Raw genomic sequence first — 21,834 nt, forward strand, 5'->3', positions numbered from 1 at the left:
TTTAGATGTTAGATGTAACTAATTGGTTTGACATTCATTAATATCATACATGTAATAGGTGAACAGATTTTTATTATGTGTAAAATTTAGGAATAGACACACGAACATGTCGGGAGAGAGGTTTTCTGTATGATTTCTTTAAATCATTGGCCTAGTAACACATCTATGAAGAAAAGTGAATTAATTATGTTTCTGATGTGAAAAGGAGAGAGAGAGACTTAAAATATATTGCAATGAGATAATCAGAAAGGATTTAGTAGTTCTTAATTTTATAAATAAAAATATTTTATAAAGTGGTGAAAAAGAATTTATACAACTAATCTCATGTAGCGGAACTCAAAGATTGTTGTTGTTATTACTGTTTTTGTAATAATGTTTAATTTTTTTTAATTTCTAATTATATTAAAGTAAAATTTTATTTTTAATAATATTTGATATATTAAGAAAATATAAAAAAATAAGTTTATTTTTTATTTTTATTTTTTTTAAATAAAATTTTAAGATAAATAGACTTTTATGTTTGAGAGAAATTTTAAGTTTAGATTTATATGAATTTTAAAAAATATATAAAATTATATTAAATTTTATTTAAATTTAAATTTAAAACCCAAAACTTATGCTTCTAAAATAAGTTAAAAAATTAAGAAGAAGAAAGAAACAAGAGCCCTCGGGCACAAGTTCGGGTGGTAAGGACTTGCGTCAGACGACCTTAGACAGATGAATTTTGGGGTTCGAACCCTGCCGCCTATAACGCACAACCGCGATTTACCTCCTATGTGTTGGTCGAGGGCACGGCTGGTGTAGGCGTGGGATTAGTCTAGTAAGTAAGCCCAGGAAACCGACAATATCAAAAAAAAACTAGAAAGAGGAAGAAGAATATGAAGAAGTTTAAATGTCTCAACCAATGGAAGAAACCCAAATCTAAAACTCAATGTACGTATAAATTATAAATCAATATTAATATATATTAGCGGCCAATCAGATTTCTTTTTTAGGAGAGAGAGAGAGGTTGCAACGGGGGCAAGGCGGCCTAAAAAAATTATTATATAATGGGCACGCTATTCTACTTTTTAAAACTTCTAAAAAAAAAAATTTAAATAATAAAAAAATTAAATATTACATGTCCATTTTGGAATAGTTAGAGGGAAATTTTGAAATAATTATTAGTTGTAGGAATAAATTTGACATAATTATATGAGTATTTTAGGAGAATCGTGAGTATTTAAAGAAGTATTTTAAAATAATCACTACTAATTATAGGGATAAATATGATATTTTTAAAAGATAACACTAAATAAAGAATCGCCTTTATAGTAGTATAGATACACCCAAATTAATGATTAACTTAGAATCACCTTTATAGTAGTATAGATACACCCAAATTAATGATTAACTTATATTCTAAGTTACAAATGATGCTTTGTTACACAATAATACGGATGGGTCAGCTTTCGATTACTTTATGAACATTTACAGTACCTTTAGTATGTATAAACAAGACAAAATTCATACGCGATAAAATCGACCTTACCATTTAATTTTGTTAATACTTTTCATCTAATTTTTTAATATTTTATTTCTTTCTTATTCTCATTTTCTTGCATAAATCAAACATGATTTGACTTTTGCAATGAACGGCGCTCCAAACATGATGTTTTGACATAATAAAGTTCATCTAATATTACGTCAAAAATAAAAATAAAAAAAATTCTTACAAACCATGTTTTAATTATAACATATTGCATCATTCTAAAAGTTTATCCTTCCATCCTCTCCCCAAAACAAGAAAATAAAAAACAAATGCTCATTATAGCTTTTTTCTCTCTATCCCTCTCAAGATTTTTTTTCATCCTTTTACGTAATTCCTATTTTCACAAAAATCCTTTCGTTCCTTTCTCTCTCTTTTTTTTTTTTTTTAACAATTTGAATCTAAAAATATTATAATTTTTAACCCACACCCCCCCCCCCCCCGCCCCCAACAATCAAATTCAATCCAATAGTAAAATATGCTTGTTATTGAATTATGATGTTAGGTTGTGTTTGGAAAACTTTAATTCTTAGATTTGGACAAACTTAGTAGTACATTTTGTCAAAATGCAAACAAACTCAAAAGCCAATGTATACTCCTAAACACATTGATGACAAATGGACAACACCCACCTTCTCTACATTCCATTTCTATGTTGAAAAAACAAAATGTTAACAAAACCCAAATTTTCATCACAAAGAAACAACTTTACGCAGCAAGTATTATCAGAATTTCACAAAGTATCGAAAAAATAAAAGCAAAATTCCATGCTTTCTGTAAGAGTTCATCATCCAATCTCCAAGTCCATGCTTTACAAACACCAAAACACGTTACTTAAAATCAGGAATGCTAGCTAGAACATAGTCCTAGCATGACACCAAATCCGCAAATGTTGGACCATACTTCCTGTACATACCCATGTTCTGTGTTTAGAAATGCATGGGAACATAAAGATAGACATCAGACAATTAAACTTTCCAGCTTCTTCACAAAGAGAATACCAGTGAGCAGAATATTGGGAACAGCAAACCTGAAATCCTAGAACAATGGTAGCAACTATAACAAGTTCACTGCCCATGACGCTACATTTTCCTCTCTTGCAAACCACAATCCTCACTCGTAAATTCCTTCTTTTTTCAGTAGAAGAGAGGAAAAGGACACAAACATTTATAGCTAAGCCATTCTGCCCTCTGGAATCACCGCCAAATTTTTTGAGTTTTTGGAGAGGTGTTTTACGAGGGCATTTGTTGCTGCAGCAAAGAACCCACTGAACATGCCGCCAATAGTATATGATTAGCTCCTATAAACATAAAAAGTACACTAGCTAAAATCATTTATGTCACGACATTACCTGTCAGATCATGGATGGGAATGATGCCTTGGGTGAAGCCAGGTCCTCCACCCTTGGTTTTTCGCGGTTTGGAGATAAACCTGAACTTGGACTTGATAGAATTAATAAGAACACCAGTTGAATCAGATCCTGCAAATTTTTTTTCCTAAATGTAAATATAAAACATCTACAGTGCGCACACACAGGTGTCATAATCCTCCCTGGGGGAAAATAGGCTGGAGGAAGATGTAAATAAGAAGATTTAAGTGAACAATGAAAGCTAAGCTTAATGGCTTATCATGTGAACTAGCCTCCCTATTTACCAAGAAGCGAACGAATTGCAGCCCGTGCAGCCCGCTGTTCTGCCTCTATCTTGCTTCTGCCAACGTCACCGGTGTAAGTTTTACCATCAAAAACCACTGATGAGAGAAAAGCAGGACGAGACTCTCCCATCTGGCTAACTGTATATGTCGGAATTTTGGGATGTCTCAGCATGACAGCATATTCATTCAAGATCGACTTCCAAAATTTCGAATCCTAACAAGAATAAAGGGAACCAAGATAACAAGATCTCCCAACCAAAATTAACGTGCATGTAATTTAATTAATAATGAAGGAAATAAAAAACTTCCAGACAACAAGCATCACGACTGAAAATTATAAAATTATCTCACTTTTGAACATAGCATCTGCAGCAGATCAATGAATCTCATGTACAAGAAAGCAAATGTCAGAATTGTGGCACATGAAGTAGTAAAGAAAACTTTTGCTCACACATTTTCAGCACCTATACGGGATTAGAGGCAAACAACAAATAACCAGAGAGCTCAGAAAGTGCTACCAGTGAAAAAAAAAAAATCATTAACAAATGTTATTAGAGAATATCTGTAAGATTCACATGATAATAATAATTCATAAAACATGAAGCCAATTGGTATGCACTGGATAGGCAGCAAACTAGCCTCCTAAGTACTTGAGCCTTCCACTAGTATTTGTTTCTGACTCTGCTTTGCATAGAAGATGGACTTGATACATCCTAATCCTAAAAGTTTGCTAATAACCTGGCATTTATTCATGTATACTGTATTACAAGATACAGCTGCAACTTCAGCCACGTGTTGTTCAGCTCCAGCAGCAGCTACGTGTCGTTTGGAAGAGCCAGTAGAAGGCAATTTTGGATGAGCTGTATTTTATTCCTTCTTCTCTCTGTTAGTCTTTTCTGTTGCAGCTTATGCGCTGTATATTCTTTTGGTTGCTGAGTGTACAGATTCTGTTAGTTTGTTAGGCATAGACTTATATATGTGTAGCCTCTCTCCACCGTAATTTTTTATCACTTTTTTTCTCTGTCATTGGAAATATACAGAAATTCCTCCATGCAAGCTCGTTAACTCCTCTGTTTCTTTTCTTCTTCATTTCTTTGATTTGTTACATGGTATCAGAGCAGTGAGCGCAATCATCCATGGCGGATTCATCGACTGAGACTGAGACCCCTATTGCCGCACCTGCCAACCCCAAGACCAACAATAATACAAACACTTCATCTTCAAATTTCTTAAACCATGGTGATCCTGCCAATCCATACCAATTGGACAACGGCGATAACCCTGTCGTCAACCTAGTTACTGACGTTCTTACTGCGGAGAATTATGCCACATGGTCACGTGCAATGCGTCGAGCATTGAGAGCCAAAAACAAAATCGAGTCTATCAATGGTGCGATTCAGAGGCCCACTGACCCCTCCGACCCTTTATTGGAAATCTGGGAACGCTGTGATGATATGGTTGTCTCATGGATTCAAAACTCCATTAGCAACACCATTAAGTCTAGTGTTGTTTTTGTGGATGATGCTAGGGAGATTTGGCAAGAGCTGCAAGATCGTTTTTCTCAACAGAATGGACCAAGAATTTTTCAGTTGAAGAAAGCTTTGGCCAGCTTGCTGCAAGAACAAGACTCTGTGAGCCTCTAGTATGGTAAGCTCAAAACTCTCTGGGATGAACTTTCAATTTATGACCCAATTCCAGATTGTTGTGGAAAGATATTATTTGAACGCTATCGGCAGGACTGTGTCATCCAATTCTTAATGGGTTTGAATGATAGTTATGCTAATGTCAGAGATCAGATTATGCCACCGATGAACAAGGTATTTTCCTTGGTTCAACAACAGGAATGCCAACATCAAATGGTGTCTTCTGGTCCTTCACTTGAGTCCATGGCACTTGCTGCCAGAAAATCCTTCATTCCCACTAAGTTCACTTCAAAACCCGTGGCCCCTCAGAAAAGGGACAGACCATACTGCACTTATTGTTGGATTCAGGGGCATTCTATTGAGAATTGCTTCAAGGCAGGCAATGCAGCAGCTCCAGTTTGTGGTCACTACAACATCACAGGCCACACTGCAGACAAATGTTACAAGCTTCATGGTTACCCTCCCGGCCAAAAGCTTCATAACAAAGCCAAGGTCTCTCACTCCTTTGCAAACCAGTCAGCTCTCTCTGCATCTTTTGAATCTGAGGAAGGAAGTGATGCTAGGATTGGTTTAACCAAGGTTCAATATCAGTAGCTTATGACCTTGTTTTAGCTCAAGGATCCTTCATCCAACTTGAACCCCCCTAATCAAATTCAATCCAATCTTATTACTGCCTCCACCGAGCCTGGCACTTCAAAAATGTCTGGTATACATTTGAGCCATTCCACTAACACACAAAAAACCTAAGTCAGGAAATATACCTTGGATTATTGATATAGGTGCAACAGACCATATGGTATGCAACACCAATTTCCTTTCTATGATTACTTCAACTGTTTCATGCTCAGTAAAACTACCAAATGGTAATCAAGTCCCGGTCACACATGTTGGAGTTGTTAATATTTCTAAGTCGATAACTCTCCAAGATGTTCTTTGTGTACCTTCTTTTTCCTTCAATTTACTTTCAGCCAAGAAGCTTGCATCCTCACTGACTTGCTGCCTTGTTTTTTTTTTTTTTTCTGATTCTTGTTTCATTCAAGACCTTTTATCTTGGACAACGATTGGGATGGGTGAAGTGAGGAATGGCTTGTACCACTTGCTGAGAACTGAAGTGCCTTCTTCAACCTTAGTAGCTGTTTTTTCAAAGCTCCTCAAAAGGGACATTTCCATTCTGCTTCTGCCTTAATACTATCACTGTTTCAGACCTATGGCATTGTCGCCTAGGTCATGTTTCTTTTCCTAGACTAGGCTTGATTGAAGATCCTATTGTAAAAGAAAATGTTTCCCTTATTAATGAAAAGCCTTGCTATGTTTGTCCTATGGCTAAGCAACATCGTCTTCCTTTTCCCTTTAGTCAACATCATTCCTCTAAACTTTTTGAATTAGTACATTGTGATCTTTGGGGCCCATGTACAGTCACTGCCCATGATGGTTCAAGGTACTTCTTGACCATTGTTTTTTTTATCAGTAAAGGTAAATTTTATAGATCAAAATGGAATATGTATAGAAAAAACTCCGAACATACACCGCGCAGGAAGGCCAAGGCTCCCAATCTAAACAAGAAGCATCCAATCTAGGAAAACCTAGAAGCAAGCACAATCAAACCAAGACATACCCAGGGCATTACAATAAGGAAAGTAGAAGCAAATACATCCAAAAACTAGGCATACCCAGAAATCCAAGGGAACACAAGATTATCAGACCTCAAGGAGGCCTAGACCTCTTATTCCTGATCTTACTTTTCACAGGTTGAACAACCGTCCATCCATTTCCCATAGTCAAAAGGGAAGCATGCCCTGTGCCGTCAATTCTTTCAGCAACATCCGAATTAGGAATGGAGTTCCTACTAGCAATCAATTTCTTTCCAAAATCCTTCACACTCAAAACAGAAGGGGTAGCAATAGTCTTCTTTGTTTCTTTAGACCCTGCATTATTTGGGCCATCACAACTCTTCCCTTGTCCAACAACATCCACCAAGCCAGAATCAGGTTGGGAAGCAACCAATCGTTGCTGACTAGAATGCTGGAGCTCCGTATTATTTCGATTCACATCCAAACTTCCACACCCCTTCAGAGCGACTGAGCCAGCAAGAGGAATGCTGCCATCAACACCAGCCACCCCGGAATGCGACCTCTGTTGCTGCACTTGATTCATATCTTCATCCTGCAAAGAGTGATTCCCGTTTCCTTCCTTTAATTCCTCACCATCAATCAGTTCCTCAACTTTTTCTGTCTTCTTTCTTTCTGAGATAGGCTTATATTTTACCAACGGACACTGGCCCTCCGTGTGACCTATAAGCTTGCATCTCTTACAATATCTTGGAAGATTTTCATAAAAAATCTCCTGTTCAATGCAAACATCACCAGGAAGACACACCTTGATAGATCTTTTTAATTCTTTAGCAACATCAATCTCAACAAGTACTCTGGCATACAATAGTCTACTTCTTTCAGTGGTGAGCTTATCAGAATACAATGGATCCCTAATTACCGAACAGATTCTACCTAAAGCATTTGATGTCCACATCTCCATAGGCAAGCCCTTCAGCTGAATCCAAACAGGGAGGGTCGTTCTCTGTTCAGACTTAAACTGGAAGAACCTAGGCATTCTTTTCAGCAGAAAAGGTTTGCCAAAGATTAAATACGGTCCCTTTTTGTAGCACCTCAGATAGGTCTTCTTCCTTCTGAAAATGGAGGATTATCCAACCTATATCATGTTGCATGTAATCAACTTCAACTTTACATGATCTAAGCAAGGAGTCAAATGTTGTTTTACCCGGAAATTTGCTCGTAAAGTATCCAAGCAAGTATTTGTTAGCCACACTCTCATAGCTAAACAGATCCTCAGGTGGGATTTGAGCACAGGTTCCATCGTTTGCAAATTTCGGAATTGATCCGCAGCAATTGGGGTGTCTATTATTTGCAAATAAATCAGCCCACGCCACTCTTTTGTTGTTTCTCATTATGGTTTTGCCCACACACTCTATCTTCTGCTTCTGAGAGTCAATTCCAGGTTCAGTTGTCTCACAGATCTGCTACTGATTCTCCTCACTGAAAAATTCCTTCTTTCTAGAAGGAGCACCTTCCACGGCAGTTTCCTTTGTATCAAGCGACTCAGATACTGAGTCATCCTCATCTACCCATGATCTGAATTTTGGTGTCGAGCATCCACCGTTATCCACTTCAATTTTATTTCTCAGTGCTTCAAGAAATAGTTTTTTCCACGCTGCAGACTTGTACAGGCCATCAAAGCCTGTAAGAGACTTCTTAATGCACTCGTCAATTTCCTGATTCCTCTCGGCCTCGGTGTTAAATTTACCACCCTTTTTATTTCCCCCACGTTTACTCATTCTTACCCCTGCAGGACGAAGCTACTCAGCAGTCACCACACTTCACAACCCCACCAGAAAGGACAAACACATGGCACACACCCAACCACATGGCCAGACAGCGAGAGAGGAAATATCAGAGCGCAGAGGGACAATCTGTAAGGTCACTGGGAGTAATAACTACACTGACCTAACTCCAACACGTGGCGAGACCAGCGGAAGGCACGCCAACCAGAACCACCTAGGCACAAATAAGACGCGCACAGGGACTTCAATAAAATCACACGGAAAAACTAACACGTGGCACCAATGCATGCAATCGGACAGGAGAATAGCTGACAGGCATGAGGCGACCCATGAGCATGTGAAGGAGACTCGGACCGCTTTTTAATTTCAAAAAACCTGCCCATAAACAAAAACAAACCCAACAGTGACACGGCGAACGGATCAAACAGGCACTGTTAGCCACCACCGAAACAAGAACTGAGGAACAAACCTGTGCACTGAAAACAGGACTATCACCTGAAACTTCAAAACGCAATCATAATTCTAAAATGAAAAGGAACCGAGGCAAAATCCGTTTTCAATTAGAATGGCTCTATCATCTTAATCTTTCAAAAAATCAACTCAACTTCAGATCTGGCCTAGCAAAACCGAAGCAACAGAGCAGCCCACAGCCAAGAACACTCCAAAACCAGAGGGAAGCAGGTCTGAATCAGAATCAAAACCCACTAGCGGACTTCTATGTTTTTCTGGATCAGTTGACGGGTTTAGAAAATCACAGCAATCCATTGACGGTTTTGTTTCCGAGTGGAGAGAATCAAGAGATGGAACTTAAGCTAGAATGGGAATAATAAGTTGGTAGAGTATGTCGTCATTAGGGACGTTAAGTTATTAGAGTAAGTCTTATGGTATTATAGTGGTAGCAGATGTGTAGGGTACAAAGATTCTAAACAACTTTCTTGATTATCTCTTCAGGATGGAGTCAGGGGATAACATTGCTAAAGCCGGAGGAGGTAGCGGTGAGGGAGCTAGCCATGAGACTGGTAGTGACACTATGGTGGTACTTCAGGACTTCGCCCAGCAGTTTATGGCGGAGGTTATGCGGAATTCTAGGGGGCAGGACCGTCCCATGGCTGAGCTAGGAGGTTCTATTGAACAGTTCACCTGACTAAAACCCCTTACCTTCATAGGGAGCACCGACCTGATCCGTGCTGAGAATTGGATTCGGGAGATTGAGAAGATCATGGTTGTTCTGCATTGTATAGATGAGCAGAAAGTGCTCTACGCGACGTTTAAGTTGATTGCAGAAGTCGAGAGGCGGTGGGAATCGGTAAGGATGCTAGAGGAGCAAAGACCGGTACCAACGACTATGATGTGGAGCCGTTTCAGAGCAGTGTTCTTTGAGCGGTACTTTCCGGCCTCTGTCAGGAATGCAAAGATGGAAGAGTTCATGAGTCTGACTCGGGGGCAACTGACAGCTCAACAATACACCGTCCGATTCATGGAGCTGTCCCGCTTTGCTTCTTTTATGGTACCGGATGAGGTGAGGAAAGCTTGAAAGTTTGAGAGGGGTCTAAAGAAGGAAATTCTGAAGCAGGTGGCGATACTACAGATACAGGACTTTGCTACTCTAGTGGATAAAGTCATTGTGGCAGAGGAGAACCTGCAAGGAGATACAGAGGTCCAGAACCCGAAGAAGAGGTCGACGCCTTCCAGTTCTTACTCAGGTATGAGGCAGGGTTCTTGGAAGAAATATGGTGGTGATGGAGGCCAGCGGCGAGAGCCAGGTGGTGGTACATCTCAGGGTACCACATTTTCCTTTGCTGGTCCTACTTGTGGCAAGTGGCATGCAGGGAAGTGCATGATGGGTTCAAGTGTTTGCTACCAGTGTGGTAATCCAGGGCATCTGGCGTGAGATTGTGGCACACCGAGGAGCAACGCACTCCCACAATAGCCATATAGGGGTGGCTATCAAGCACCATGAGGTGGATATCAGAGGGGTACGACTCAGGCGATGGTGTATTCCTTAACTCCTGGTGACGCTGAGAACGCATGAGATGTGGTGACAAATAATATTTATATGTTTTCGAATAAAGCTGTTATACTATTTGATTTAGAAGCGAAGCATTCCTTCATTTTCCGAGGATTAGTCAAACTATATGGGATAGAGATACAACTATTAGATGATGAATTAGCAGTGGCTACACCATCAGGTTCAGTAGTCATATGTAGTAGAGTGATTCAGGATTTTCCAGTGGAGATTTAGGGGAGAGTATTGCCGGTTAATTTAATTGTGTTCGATATGCACAGCTTCGATATCATTCTGGGAATGGACTGGCTAGCGGTCAGTTATGCAAATATCGACTGTCATAGAAAGGAGGTAGTATTCAGGCCTCCCGGGGAGCAGGAATTCAAGTATGTGGGGTCGTGTGTGCGTTCAGCACCACGGATCCTCTCAGCCATTTAGGCGAGGAGGTTACTTCTGGAGGTATGCCATGGCTACCTTGCGTTTGTGAAAGAAACACTGAGAGAGGAGCTTAGATTGGAGGATATTCTCGTAGTAAAGGAGTTCTCAGATGTGTTCCCAGAGGACTTATCGGGATTGCCTCCTGACCGCGAGGTGGAGTTCGCTATTGAGTTGACTCCAGGGACGGCACCAATATCGAAGACTTCGTATCGAATGGCTCCAGCAGAACTGAGGGAGTTAAAGGAGCAGCTACAAGAGTTACTTGATAAGGGCTACATCCAATTGAGTGTTTTACCTTGGGGAGCACCGGTGTTGTTTGTGAAGAAGAAGGATGGGTCAATGAGGATGTGCATTGACTACAGAGAGATTAACAAGGTAACAGTGAAGAATAAATACCCGTTACCTAGGATTGACAATCTGTTTGACCAGTTACAGGGCACACAAATCTTCTCCAAAATCGATCTGCGATCCGAGTATCATCAGCTGAAGGTGAAATTGGAAGACGTACCAAAGACTGCATTCCGTACTAGGTATGGCCAATATGAATTTATGGTTATGTCTTTCGGATTGACCAATGCTCCTGCAGCATTTATGGAATTGATGAACAGGGTATTCCATGAGTACTTAGATCAATTCGTAGTTGTCTTCATTGACGACATCTTGGTTTATTCGAGGAGTCTTGAGGAGCATGCAACTCAGTTGAGTTTGGTACTTCAAGTGCTTAAGGAGAAGGAGTTGTTGGCAAAGTTTAAGAAATACGAGTTCTGGTTAGAGCAAGTGGCATTTCTGGGGCATGTTGTGTCCAGAGAAGGGGTATTAGTGGACCCGAGCAAAATAGAAGCGGTAGTGGACTAGGCGAGACCGAAGAAAGTGCAGAAGGTTAGGTGTTTTCTGGGTCTTACTGGATATTACCGCAGATTCGTAACGGGGATTTCAAGACTATCAGGTCCACTAACACGGCTCACGAGGTAAAACATGAAATTTGAGTGGACCGATGAGTGTGAGCAGAGTTTTCAGGAACTGAAGCAACGACTGGTTACTAATCCAGTGTTCCATTCCGTCAGGAAAGGGTGGATTTGTTATCTCAAGTGACGCCTCTAAAAAGGGACTCGGGTGTGTCCTAATGCAACAAGGAAAGGTGATTGCCTACGCTTCTCGTCAACTCAAGGAGTACGAGAAGAATAACCCGACGCACAATATGGAGCTGGCAACGGTGGTCTATGCATTAAAGATCTGGAGACACTACCTATACGGTGAAAGGTGTGAGATTTTTACTGATTATAAAAATTTTAAGTACTTTTTCACCCAAAATGAGTTGAATATGAGGCAGCAGAGGTGGCTTGAACTGATAAAGGATTACAATTGTACAATTAGTTACCACCCAGGAAAAGCTAATCTGGTAGCTGATGCTCTAAATCGGAAGTCAGTGGCTGCGTCAGTCTCAGCAGTGGGTGTTCAGCATCAGATCAGCATAGATCTGAAAAGGTTAGGCGTGGAGTTAGTGGAAGGAAATCACCAGGCATTCATTGCTAGCCTGATTGTACAACCGACCTTACGGAAAAGGATCAAAACAGCTCAGACGGAAGACGCATAGCTGGTAGGGGTTATGGAAGGGGTTCAAGATGGTTCAAATCTGGATTTCAATATCTTCGACGATGGGGTATTGAGATTCCATACCAGGATATGTGTACCGAATGATGCCGAGGTCAAGCGAGTCAATCTAGAGGAGACACATCGTTTGCTCTATACAGTACATCCAGTGAGTACAAAGATGTACAAGGATTTGCGGGAATCTTTCTGGTGGTCTAACATGAAATGAGAGATTGCCCGTTTTGTAGAGCAATGTCTGACATGTCAGCAGGTGAAGGCCGAGCACCAGAGACCAGCGAGACCGTTGCAACTACTTCTCATTCTAAGTGGAAGTGGGAGCACATTTCCATGGATTTTGTCATGGGATTGCCATTAGCATTTCACAAGCAAAATGCGATTTGGGTTGTGGTTGACAGATTGACGAACACAGCTCATTTCATCCCAGTTAAAGTCAATTATTCCATGAATATGCTAGCAGAGCTTTATGTTCAGGAGATTGTCAGATTGCACGGAGTACCGGTGTTTATTGTTTCATATAAGGATCTGCAGTTTAATTCCCGGATTTCGAAGAGTCTACAGCATTGAGATCTCAACTCACGTTCAGTACTGCATTTCACCCACAGGCCGATGGTCAGTTAAAGAGGACCATCCAAATTCTAGAGGATATGCTGAGAGCATGTGTCCTGGATATAGTTTTCAGGTCAGCATCGGGATAACACCGTATGAGGCACTATATGGCCGGAGATGCCTATCACCGTTGTACTGGGATGAGGTTGGTGAGCGACAGATTTTGGGGCCAGAGTTGGTCCAGTAGACCTCATAGAAGGTCAAGCTCATCAGAGAATGGATTAAAACGGCTCAGAGTCAGTAGAAGAGCAACGCAAATATACGCCGGCGAGAGTTAGAGTTCGAGATAGGTGATGTTATATTCTTGAGAATCGCTCTGATGAAAGGAGCAATGAGGTTTGGTAGGAAGGGCAAGCTAAGCCCTAGATACGTCGAACCGTTCGAGATTCTAGAAAGAGTCGGTCCGATGGCGTACAGGATAACACTACCTCCAGTACTATCTAGGATTCACGACGTGTTCCACATATCTATGCTTAGGAGGTATGTTCCAGATCCTTCGCATGTGATCAGTTACGAGTCTTTGGAGTTCGGGGACACGTTAGCATATGAGGAGATACCAGTTCAGATCCTAGATCATAGGGAGCAGGAGTTACGTACGAAGAGGATTCCGTTAGTAAAGGTACTGTGGTGTAATCACGCAGTGGAGGAAGCTTCATGGGAATTAGAGTCAGAGATTCGTCAGAAGTACCCACAGTTACTCAGAGACGCTCAGAGCTAGACAGGTAAACAAAACGGTAAGTAAGTGGTGTGTATGTATCGCAGTTAAAGTAAGTTTGTTTATGATTTAGAGTATGTTTGGTCTTCGGGAGAGTTTTGTATGGATATTGTAATCTCCCGAGACATTATGTGTAAACCACAGTATTCCTCCGCCATAAGTGAGAGCAAGTAATAAATTCGGGATGGGGCTGCCATGTGGGTGGTTGTCGACTCTTTCTAGAGTCAGAGTAGTGATAGTTCAGATGATGTAATAGCAACTGGTAGCAAATTTCGAGGACGAAATTTTTATAAGGGGGGAGATTATAGAAACCCGAACCCGAAAAATAAAGAAATAAATAAGAAAAGAAGAAAAGGAAAGTTAAAAATGAAATTTTAATAGGCTTCGTTGACGAATCCCCTGTTTTCGTCGACGAAGGCCCTTCTGTTATTCGTCAACGAAGTTCAGAGCATCGTCGACGAAGAAATCCCGAATGGCTGAAAATTTCAGGTTTAGAGTTCGTTGGCAAAGGTCTTCTCTCGCCGACAAACATTATTCTGCGGTTCATTGACGAAGGCGTCATTTCGTTGACGAATGTGACCGGGTCTATGACTTATAAATAAGATTTTTGGTTGCTTAGTGATTAAGAAATCACTTTCTCTCTCTCTCTCTCTCTTTCTAACCCGCGCCCACTCTCTTCAATTCACTCGTCGTTCATCGCCTGATTCGACGATCGAAAGCCGCTACGAGGATCTAGGAGGAATTCTCTCCCGCAGAGCTTCTTCTCCTCTGCTCTCTCGACAATTCCTCTAGACAATGCTTCTAATCTCTCAATGAAGCCTCCAGTCTTCTTCGACAAGTCGACGAAGCTTCCGTAGCTTTCCTCCAGCTCCTTCTCCCTCTCCGACGACTCGACGAAGCTTCCGTAGCTTTCCTCCAGTGCCTTCTCCCTCTCTAACGATTCCTCCAAGCAATCGTGGACCCTTCAATTTGATCTACCTCTGTTTATTTAGTTTTATATACTTAGAAATTAGTGGATGACTTTAATTTGGCTTTTTCTATTCTTTTGGATGATGCCTTAATTTGGTTTTTTTTTATTCTTTTGGTAATGTGGCTCATGTTTATTTTTTAACATGTATTATTTGTGTTTGTTATCTAAAATTGGCTTATATGATATTTAAAAATTATATTTTTATTTTTTTCTCCATTATTCTAAATTTTTTCTCATTTTTTTACTATATATAAATTGATTTTATTTATTAATTATTTAAAAAAATACAGTCCCAAAATACTTGCACCTCAACGCCTTAAGGCTTACACCTCGCCTTACACATTTTAAAACACTGATCTAGACCGTGGGAAAGTGTCTCACTAGACTTCCTCACCAACCAGCCCAGAGTGGGAGATGCAGGGTCTATACTTTTGGTTATAGACAGGTTTTTGAAGCACGATACGTTTCTATCCGCACCAAAGTACTGTTCGGCAAAGGAGACAGCACAATTATTCTTCAAGAATATTGTGAAGTATTGGGGTCTTTCTTAAGATATTCTCAATGACCGAGACTCAAGATTCACCGACAAATTCTGGACAGAACTTTTCAGAATCCTCGGTTCACAGATTGACATCTCTTCAAGCTACCATCCGTAGACAGACGAACAGACGGAGAGATTCAACGGACTACTAGAAGAGTACTTGCGCCAGTTGTCAATGCAACCAAGAGAATGGGTGAAACTACTTGATGTGGCTCAGTTTTGTTTCAATGCCCAAAAGAGCTCAAAAACCAACAAGAGCCCTTTTGAACTTGTTACAGGCCAGCAACCATTGTTACCTCACACAGTGGATGAGTCGTCTATAGGAAAGAGTCCCAGAGCATAAATCTTCACCAAAGAGTGGAGACAGAATGTCGAGATTGCCCGAGCCTACCTGAAAAAAGCTTCTAAGCAGATGACGTGGGCAGATTAGGGGAGAAGACCGCAGCACTTCAACATAGGTGATTTGGTGCTTGTTAAGATCAATCCTAAACAGATCAGGTCACTACGAGGATAAGATAGGAGACTACTTCGTAAATATGAAGGACTAGTCCCCATCTTGCCCAAGGTCAGGAAGGCCTTTTACAAAATTGACCCTCCGGCTTTGATGAAAGTGCATCCTGTGTTTTACATTAGCTACCTCAAGCCGTTCAACGCTGACACCTAAGATCCAAGTAGAGGTAAGCCAACCAGAGCAGAATTGAAGACAATGCAACCCGACAGACGAGAAGTTGAAAACATCCTGGCATATTGAGAGTTCACATCCTTAAGGAAGAAGCAGCAGAGTTCTTAGTGAAGTGGAAAGGCCTTGGCGATGAAGAAATCAACTAGATTTCTGCGAAAGATATTCAACCGTTAATGAACAAAGTTCAAGTATACCTAATGCCAAAGTTTATGAGGACGTCGACCACATAAATGGGGGGGGTCATGAGCCGAGCTTGCTCAAGGCATTATACTTGCCTGTGACCGCTTCTTTCATGCATTTGGGATGGGTTTTCATCATGTAAATACTAGTGTAGGGTTATTTTTCAGAGATAGTTTTTCCCTAAGCTAAAAAAGGGAGTATGACTCCTCGATCATATTGATGTTTCCTAGTGCCAGAGTGAGAATTGCATAGAAAGCTCTTTAGGGGACGGTGAGTGTTCATCAATTTGTAAAACTCACTAGTTATTGTCAACGTGTTTAGCCTACTTGCCTCCCTCGCTAGACACACATTGTTAACGGAGGTGTTGATAATGAATTATGTTGCTTTACTGCTTAAGCGTCATTGCTTTCATAATTTGCTTATTACGTTTGCTTACATTTGCTTGAATGACAATGAAAGTGTTTTGTTAGTGAATTGTAGTAAACGCTACGCTAGCTAGTTAAACAAGAGGGCTTTAGCTAGCGCCGCACGGTCCTTTCACAAAGGTGTGAAATATTCGGCCCGTGACACCCTGCATTCCATTAAAAAATCCAAGTAGAAGATATAACTTCTGTGATGGCTTGATATACATGATTGGCCTACAACCTAACAACTTCAGCTTTTAGATCAAGTATTATTGTAAATGGTATTAGATACACAGTTGCTAGGAGGTCCTAAGTTTTATTTTTGTTGCCCACATTTATCATCTACTTTTCAAAAATAATCTTTTTCCCAAAATGAATGTATTTGTTGTTGCTTCCCTTTCCACATGACACTGGGTTGCACATGTGGAGGAGTAACTATTAATCCTTGATATACACATTTATAATTATCATTATTTCATGCCTATAACAATTGCAAATAGCCTGGAATTCGCTATTAAGAAATGTCTCTTTCAATCAATAGTAAAAAGTTGTGCTTTATTATAAAAGAGCCCTCGCCAAAAACTAGTCCCTGTAAAATAGAACAAAAAAGAGCATATATATCTAAAGGCTTTGTGATTTGAGAACTATATGAAATACTAGCGAACTAAATCATGTCTACAAACTATCAAAACTTGAATAAAATATGAAATATTTTATGCAAAATCCCCCATCCATGCATATAAAAGAGCTAGATCACGAATATACTTCACAAACACCAAAAACAAACAACTTTCCGAACACAATCTAATCGATTCCCTTGAAAATATTACGTAAAATCCCATCACTAATGCAGACCACAAAATTAAAATAATACATGGGCACATGCTGAATAGTACAGAAAAAAGTGCTAAAGGAAACTTGAGCATCATAGAAACATAAACCTTACTTCTACACATTGTTTGAGCAATCAATTTTAATTAGTCAAACAAATGCTATTCAATCGATTTTCATTAGTCAAACAAATCCTAACACATGTCAAAAAAGATTACAAACATCATGCAATAACCTGATCTAGAAGGAGGGATTCTTCTTGCTTTGTCTGTTTCTTTATGCACTCAAGCGCATATTTTGCAGCACTTTGCTCAGCGTCTTTTAGTTTGAAAAATGTTTGCGAAGAAGGGTATGCTATTCCCTCAACAAAAACAGTTGACTTGAACTCTGGTGCATGCTGATACCCTTCATTGATAGTATAGTAAATTGGGAATGGCAAATTTAATTTTTGTGTATACTCTTGGAGAAGGTTCTTGTATGCCAGCGGCTTTAGGGAATCTAAACAAAGATAGCACAAGTGAGATGCCTCAACATTCTACCAGCATGCCTTCAAAAAGTAAAATAAAATACAACATCAAGAAAAAAAAACTAGCTCACACAGATACTTGCAGTAGATCCAATGATTACTAAAAGGAAATCCAAATCAAGCATCCCAAAGAAGTTATAGCCTTTGGTTTGCATCCTTATTGGAACATATCAATAGAAAACTTTCTAGCCAATCCCCCAACTCATTTTAATACTATTAACTACAAATATTGGCGAATATATCTTGGGAAAAGGGATATGTACCTTAGAATGGGATATGCATCTATATTTAATTGGGTCATTCATTCACAAATTTCATAACTTCATAATATTAGTTAAGTAAATGTACTTGAAACTTACATATGTATCTATTTATTTTAAATACATCTTACTTATTAATTTCGTGTGTAATGAAGGGTCATGTGTACCAGTAAATACACCCTAAGGCATTGACACTTCACACCACTCTTCTCATACTATTCTCAACATAACATTCTCTCATGCCAACACAATCATTTATAACTAGAAAGTTTGACAACCAAAGAAAGATGTTTTTTTGTAGAGATTTGAACTCCTCCATTTGCACAGGATTGGAGAGTCATGTGATTCAAAATAGGCTAGATATCTTGGGAAAAACAAGTCAAGAGGAGTTTTGCTACAACCATTTATGGGCTAGGCCAAAAACCTCAAGGGGCTTGAATCACCTTAAAAGAGAGCAAGATATATTGTAAAAATTGTGTTTAGTTTTTTATTTGTATTTTGTTTAATATTTATTTGTACTAAATTCTCAACAATTTCAACTTCCCAAAAGCTCCCAAATTCAACAATCTCACGAATTTGTGGCACCACATTAAAAATGACATCCATCTCATTTCCAATATTCCACCCCAAAGATGAGCCCACGCCCTTGAGATCTCTCAAAACATTTCCCATCTCAAAAATTTGGGGTTCACATCCCAAGTTTCTTAAAGCATGCCCAATATCCTCATAAATCACAAGATTCTGATATTCATCATTCAGTCAAAATCCAACCCCAAGATATCCACTTGAATTTCTTCGAGACCTCAAGCCTCAATAGTTTAGCTCACACCTCAAATGCCCAAGCTCAATATCATTTCATATCTTCCGTGTCCTCTTTCTTCAGATCCAAGAGTATCATCTTTCTCTATGGGTTCAAACTTCCTAAATTCAAGGAAAGACGCCCTTGGCAGAACTCCTACAACCATCCTCTTAGCAACATTTGCAGTTCCTTCGAGTCCATACATACAAAGGATCGACAGCCTCGACAGTCTAGACTCCAAACAAGTTTCAGATGACCCTGCCCAAGAGTTCACCCAAGGGCCACACGAGAGGAAGTCTCAACTTCCAGGGAGAAAAAGGTTGTCGCTAACACTATCTGTATTATTTTCTATAGGTGTGCATGTCCTAAGATACATTACAAGGGAATCAGAATTTCTAAATTATGTAGGAACTTGGACCTTTATGAGTATGTTTGCTGAGGATCATATGGCATTCTTTTCATTTCTAATTTTCCTAGTCCTGGAATTTAAATTTGCTAAACAAAGAAAGATTAATAACCAAAACAGTGAAGCATGCTGTCACATAGTAGTCTCAAGTGGAAAATTTCTTTGAAGAAAAAAAAATTAAAAAAAGGAGGAAAATATATCCAGTTCCACTTGGAAACAGTGATTTTATCCCTGAACCCTCATAAATGCTTCTTTAATGCATTTTTTTTTTTCATATAAATGTCATTTTATTATGCATTCAAGATCAGCTGGTACATCTTGGACTGCATTTTTTATTTTTGTACAAACAGCACTATCCATCTCAAGAAAAATCATCAATTATGTCCATGATTCATTTGTATCTGTTTTTTTTATTCTTAACCCATATCAGTTGGTCATGTTTGTTAGGGGAAAAAAAACAAAGAACAAAAAGAAAAAATTAGAAAAAATTATGAACTTGCATTTGATGAACCTTGATCAAAAAAATATGTTCTCATCTTTTTGAAAGAAGCAATCGTCAAACACTAGAAGACAGGCGTGCATGAACCCCACCGATGAAGGGATTCCAACTTCCAACTTAAATGAAATAATATAGAATAAAACTTGACATATACCGGAGGCCTTAACCATAAATATTCTACACAGAAAAACCTAAAACTGAACAAAACCCAAGAAGCGTGAAGCTAAGGAGAAGAAACTCACCAGCACAGGATGAAGAAGAAGCCATTCTAGTAGAGAAGGAGATGGTGTGAAGACCAATGAAAACTAAAATGAGAGTTGGGTTGCTGGAGCAGCAGACTTGCAGAGAATGGGGAAGGCTTTTAATGGTTTGCTATATATAAGCAAACCAGAGCAACGCAGAGCAGTGCACGAGGTGTGGGCGTCGCCGATTGGCTGTGGAGGAGGACGTAAACATCGTCTGGGCATCTTCCATTGGCTCCTCTGGAATTTCCGTACTTGGGCACGCGATGAAAGATTCCTTTCTTTTCTGTGTAATCTGTTTCTGGCGTGGCCCTTGCCCAATCCAATTGCGTCATTTTCGCATCAATTCTTTTCAGGAGTTGATTCAAAAATCTGGGTTTCAAAAAAATCAACTGCGAAATAACAAACAAAATATCAGTTTGAATCCTGATTTACTCCCTGCAGGGCCGAAGGGCCGAACTGTGGGGCGTGGGATTAGTCTCCGCTGTGGTGCATCCTAGGCTTGCTCCGGTAGATGCCGGCGAAGGACACCCGGCATTTCTCATAAAGAAGAACAAAAAATATCATTTTAAGCAATTTAATGCACATGAGAGATTAAGAGAACATGAGAGAATAAGAGAAAATAAAGAGTTTGGACACTAGAAAATTCAATATAGGTATGTTGTCTAATATTCTTTAAGCTTTAGAGGGCATATATATAGAGATTAGAATAAAACTAGGTAGCTTACACCTGTTATAAAAATTTTCAAGTTAAGTTGATTGATTGCTTACTGAGATCAGTCGACCGTTAATTAGTTGTCAAAGAGAAAAATCATATGTTAATTTGCAAAACTGTGCACAAAATAACTTTTCACCAATGTGAGTCAAATAGAGAAAAAATTCAAAACAACTTTTCTATCGATGTGAAACTTTTCTACCAATGTGGGATACACACAATACTTAGTCTATTTGTGCCATGTTTTTAATATTTTCAAGTGTTTTACAATATATAAAAGAATGAAAGTGCAAATAAATAGGATTTTAACTTTTAAATCTTTTCTCAATTTTTCAACTTCAATGACTTAATCCTATTAAAAACAAGTTAAGCACAAATCCTTTAGTACACGATAGTTCATTATTATCAATCCATTTTTATGAAACCTAGGGACAAACAATCTCCTCGACAAACTATTCACAAAAAATATAAATAAACATAAATCATTTATATATATCACACACAAGTTCTTAATTTTCATATTTTTTTCCCATTTGACATTATTAAAATTAGATTATGAGGAGTGAGACGGAAGATTTTATATATTTAAATAGAAAGGTACAATTTTATCCACAACATGTTCATCATAAAAAAATATACCAATATTCTTCGTATAAAAATTTTAACATGGTCGAATCTATGACAATTGATGATACCAAATTAATGCACACTGATATGAAAAAAAAAATAATGCTAATTGTTATTAATCATAAGTCACTCGAGAAAGTTGAGTGATCGAATAAAATAAAATAAAAAGTGTTCGAGTTTTGCAAAAGGATATTCTCAATTTTAAATTCAGTTAAACATAAATTATAAGTTTGAAACCCAATGTAGAATTAAAATCAAGGTGTTCAGTGTTCATAAATCAATCTAGATTTCTTAATACTCCATAAGAATAATGATTTTCAAAAATGTCAAAATTTCACAACAATCGTTATGATTTAAAAATATTCAAGGTTCGAAATGAAAAATTCAACCAGTGTTCTTTAATTATTCAACCTTTATGATCAATGCTCACAACACCAAAATATTTAATATTCGACAATGTCATGATATCCATTTAGAGTGCTCCCCTTTCGTAGATATAAAAAAGAATTTGGGTGAGAGAAGGTCACACAAATGAAATCCACTCGAATAAATTTTTAACTTCCTCAAAATACATCAAGATATTCAACATAATCAATTC

The 21,834-nt window shown here is 38.9% G+C and overlaps 1 protein-coding gene across 2 annotated transcripts; it reads right to left on the reverse strand.

Moving 5' to 3' along the window:
- Positions 1-2,214: 2,214 nt before the first annotated feature.
- Positions 2,215-20,564, reverse strand: LOC131152002 (double-stranded RNA-binding protein 4-like). 2 transcript variants are annotated; one of them, XM_058103553.1, is made up of 5 exons: positions 19,895-20,564; positions 17,398-17,660; positions 3,182-3,395; positions 2,880-3,008; positions 2,215-2,795 (listed from the first exon to the last, which is right to left on the reverse strand). In XM_058103553.1, the coding sequence occupies exons 1-5, from the start codon at positions 19,917-19,919 to the stop codon at positions 2,761-2,763; spliced, it is 666 nt and encodes a 221-aa protein (XP_057959536.1). In that variant the 5' UTR covers positions 19,920-20,564; the 3' UTR covers positions 2,215-2,760. The 2 variants fall into 2 exon arrangements, with proteins under 2 accessions (XP_057959536.1, XP_057959537.1); XM_058103554.1 differs by having other exon boundaries at positions 2,880-2,970; positions 19,895-20,561.
- Between the last annotated feature and the right edge of the window lie 1,270 nt (positions 20,565-21,834).

Source organism: Malania oleifera, chromosome 3, assembly GCF_029873635.1.
Source record: "Malania oleifera isolate guangnan ecotype guangnan chromosome 3, ASM2987363v1, whole genome shotgun sequence".
Lineage (NCBI taxonomy): Eukaryota > Viridiplantae > Streptophyta > Magnoliopsida > Santalales > Ximeniaceae > Malania > Malania oleifera.

Excerpts from the sequence above, each read along its gene's own strand:
- LOC131152002 (XM_058103553.1), bottom strand. The coding sequence starts at position 19,919 with ATGGCTTCTTCTTCATCCTGTGCTG. Across the intron at positions 17,661-19,894 it reads TTCTTCTTCATCCTGTGCTG|ATTCCCTAAAGCCGCTGGCA; the intron begins GTGAGTTTCTTC and ends ATCTTTGTTTAG. Across the intron at positions 3,396-17,397 it reads AATCCCTCCTTCTAGATCAG|GATTCGAAATTTTGGAAGTC; the intron begins GTTATTGCATGA and ends TATTCTTGTTAG.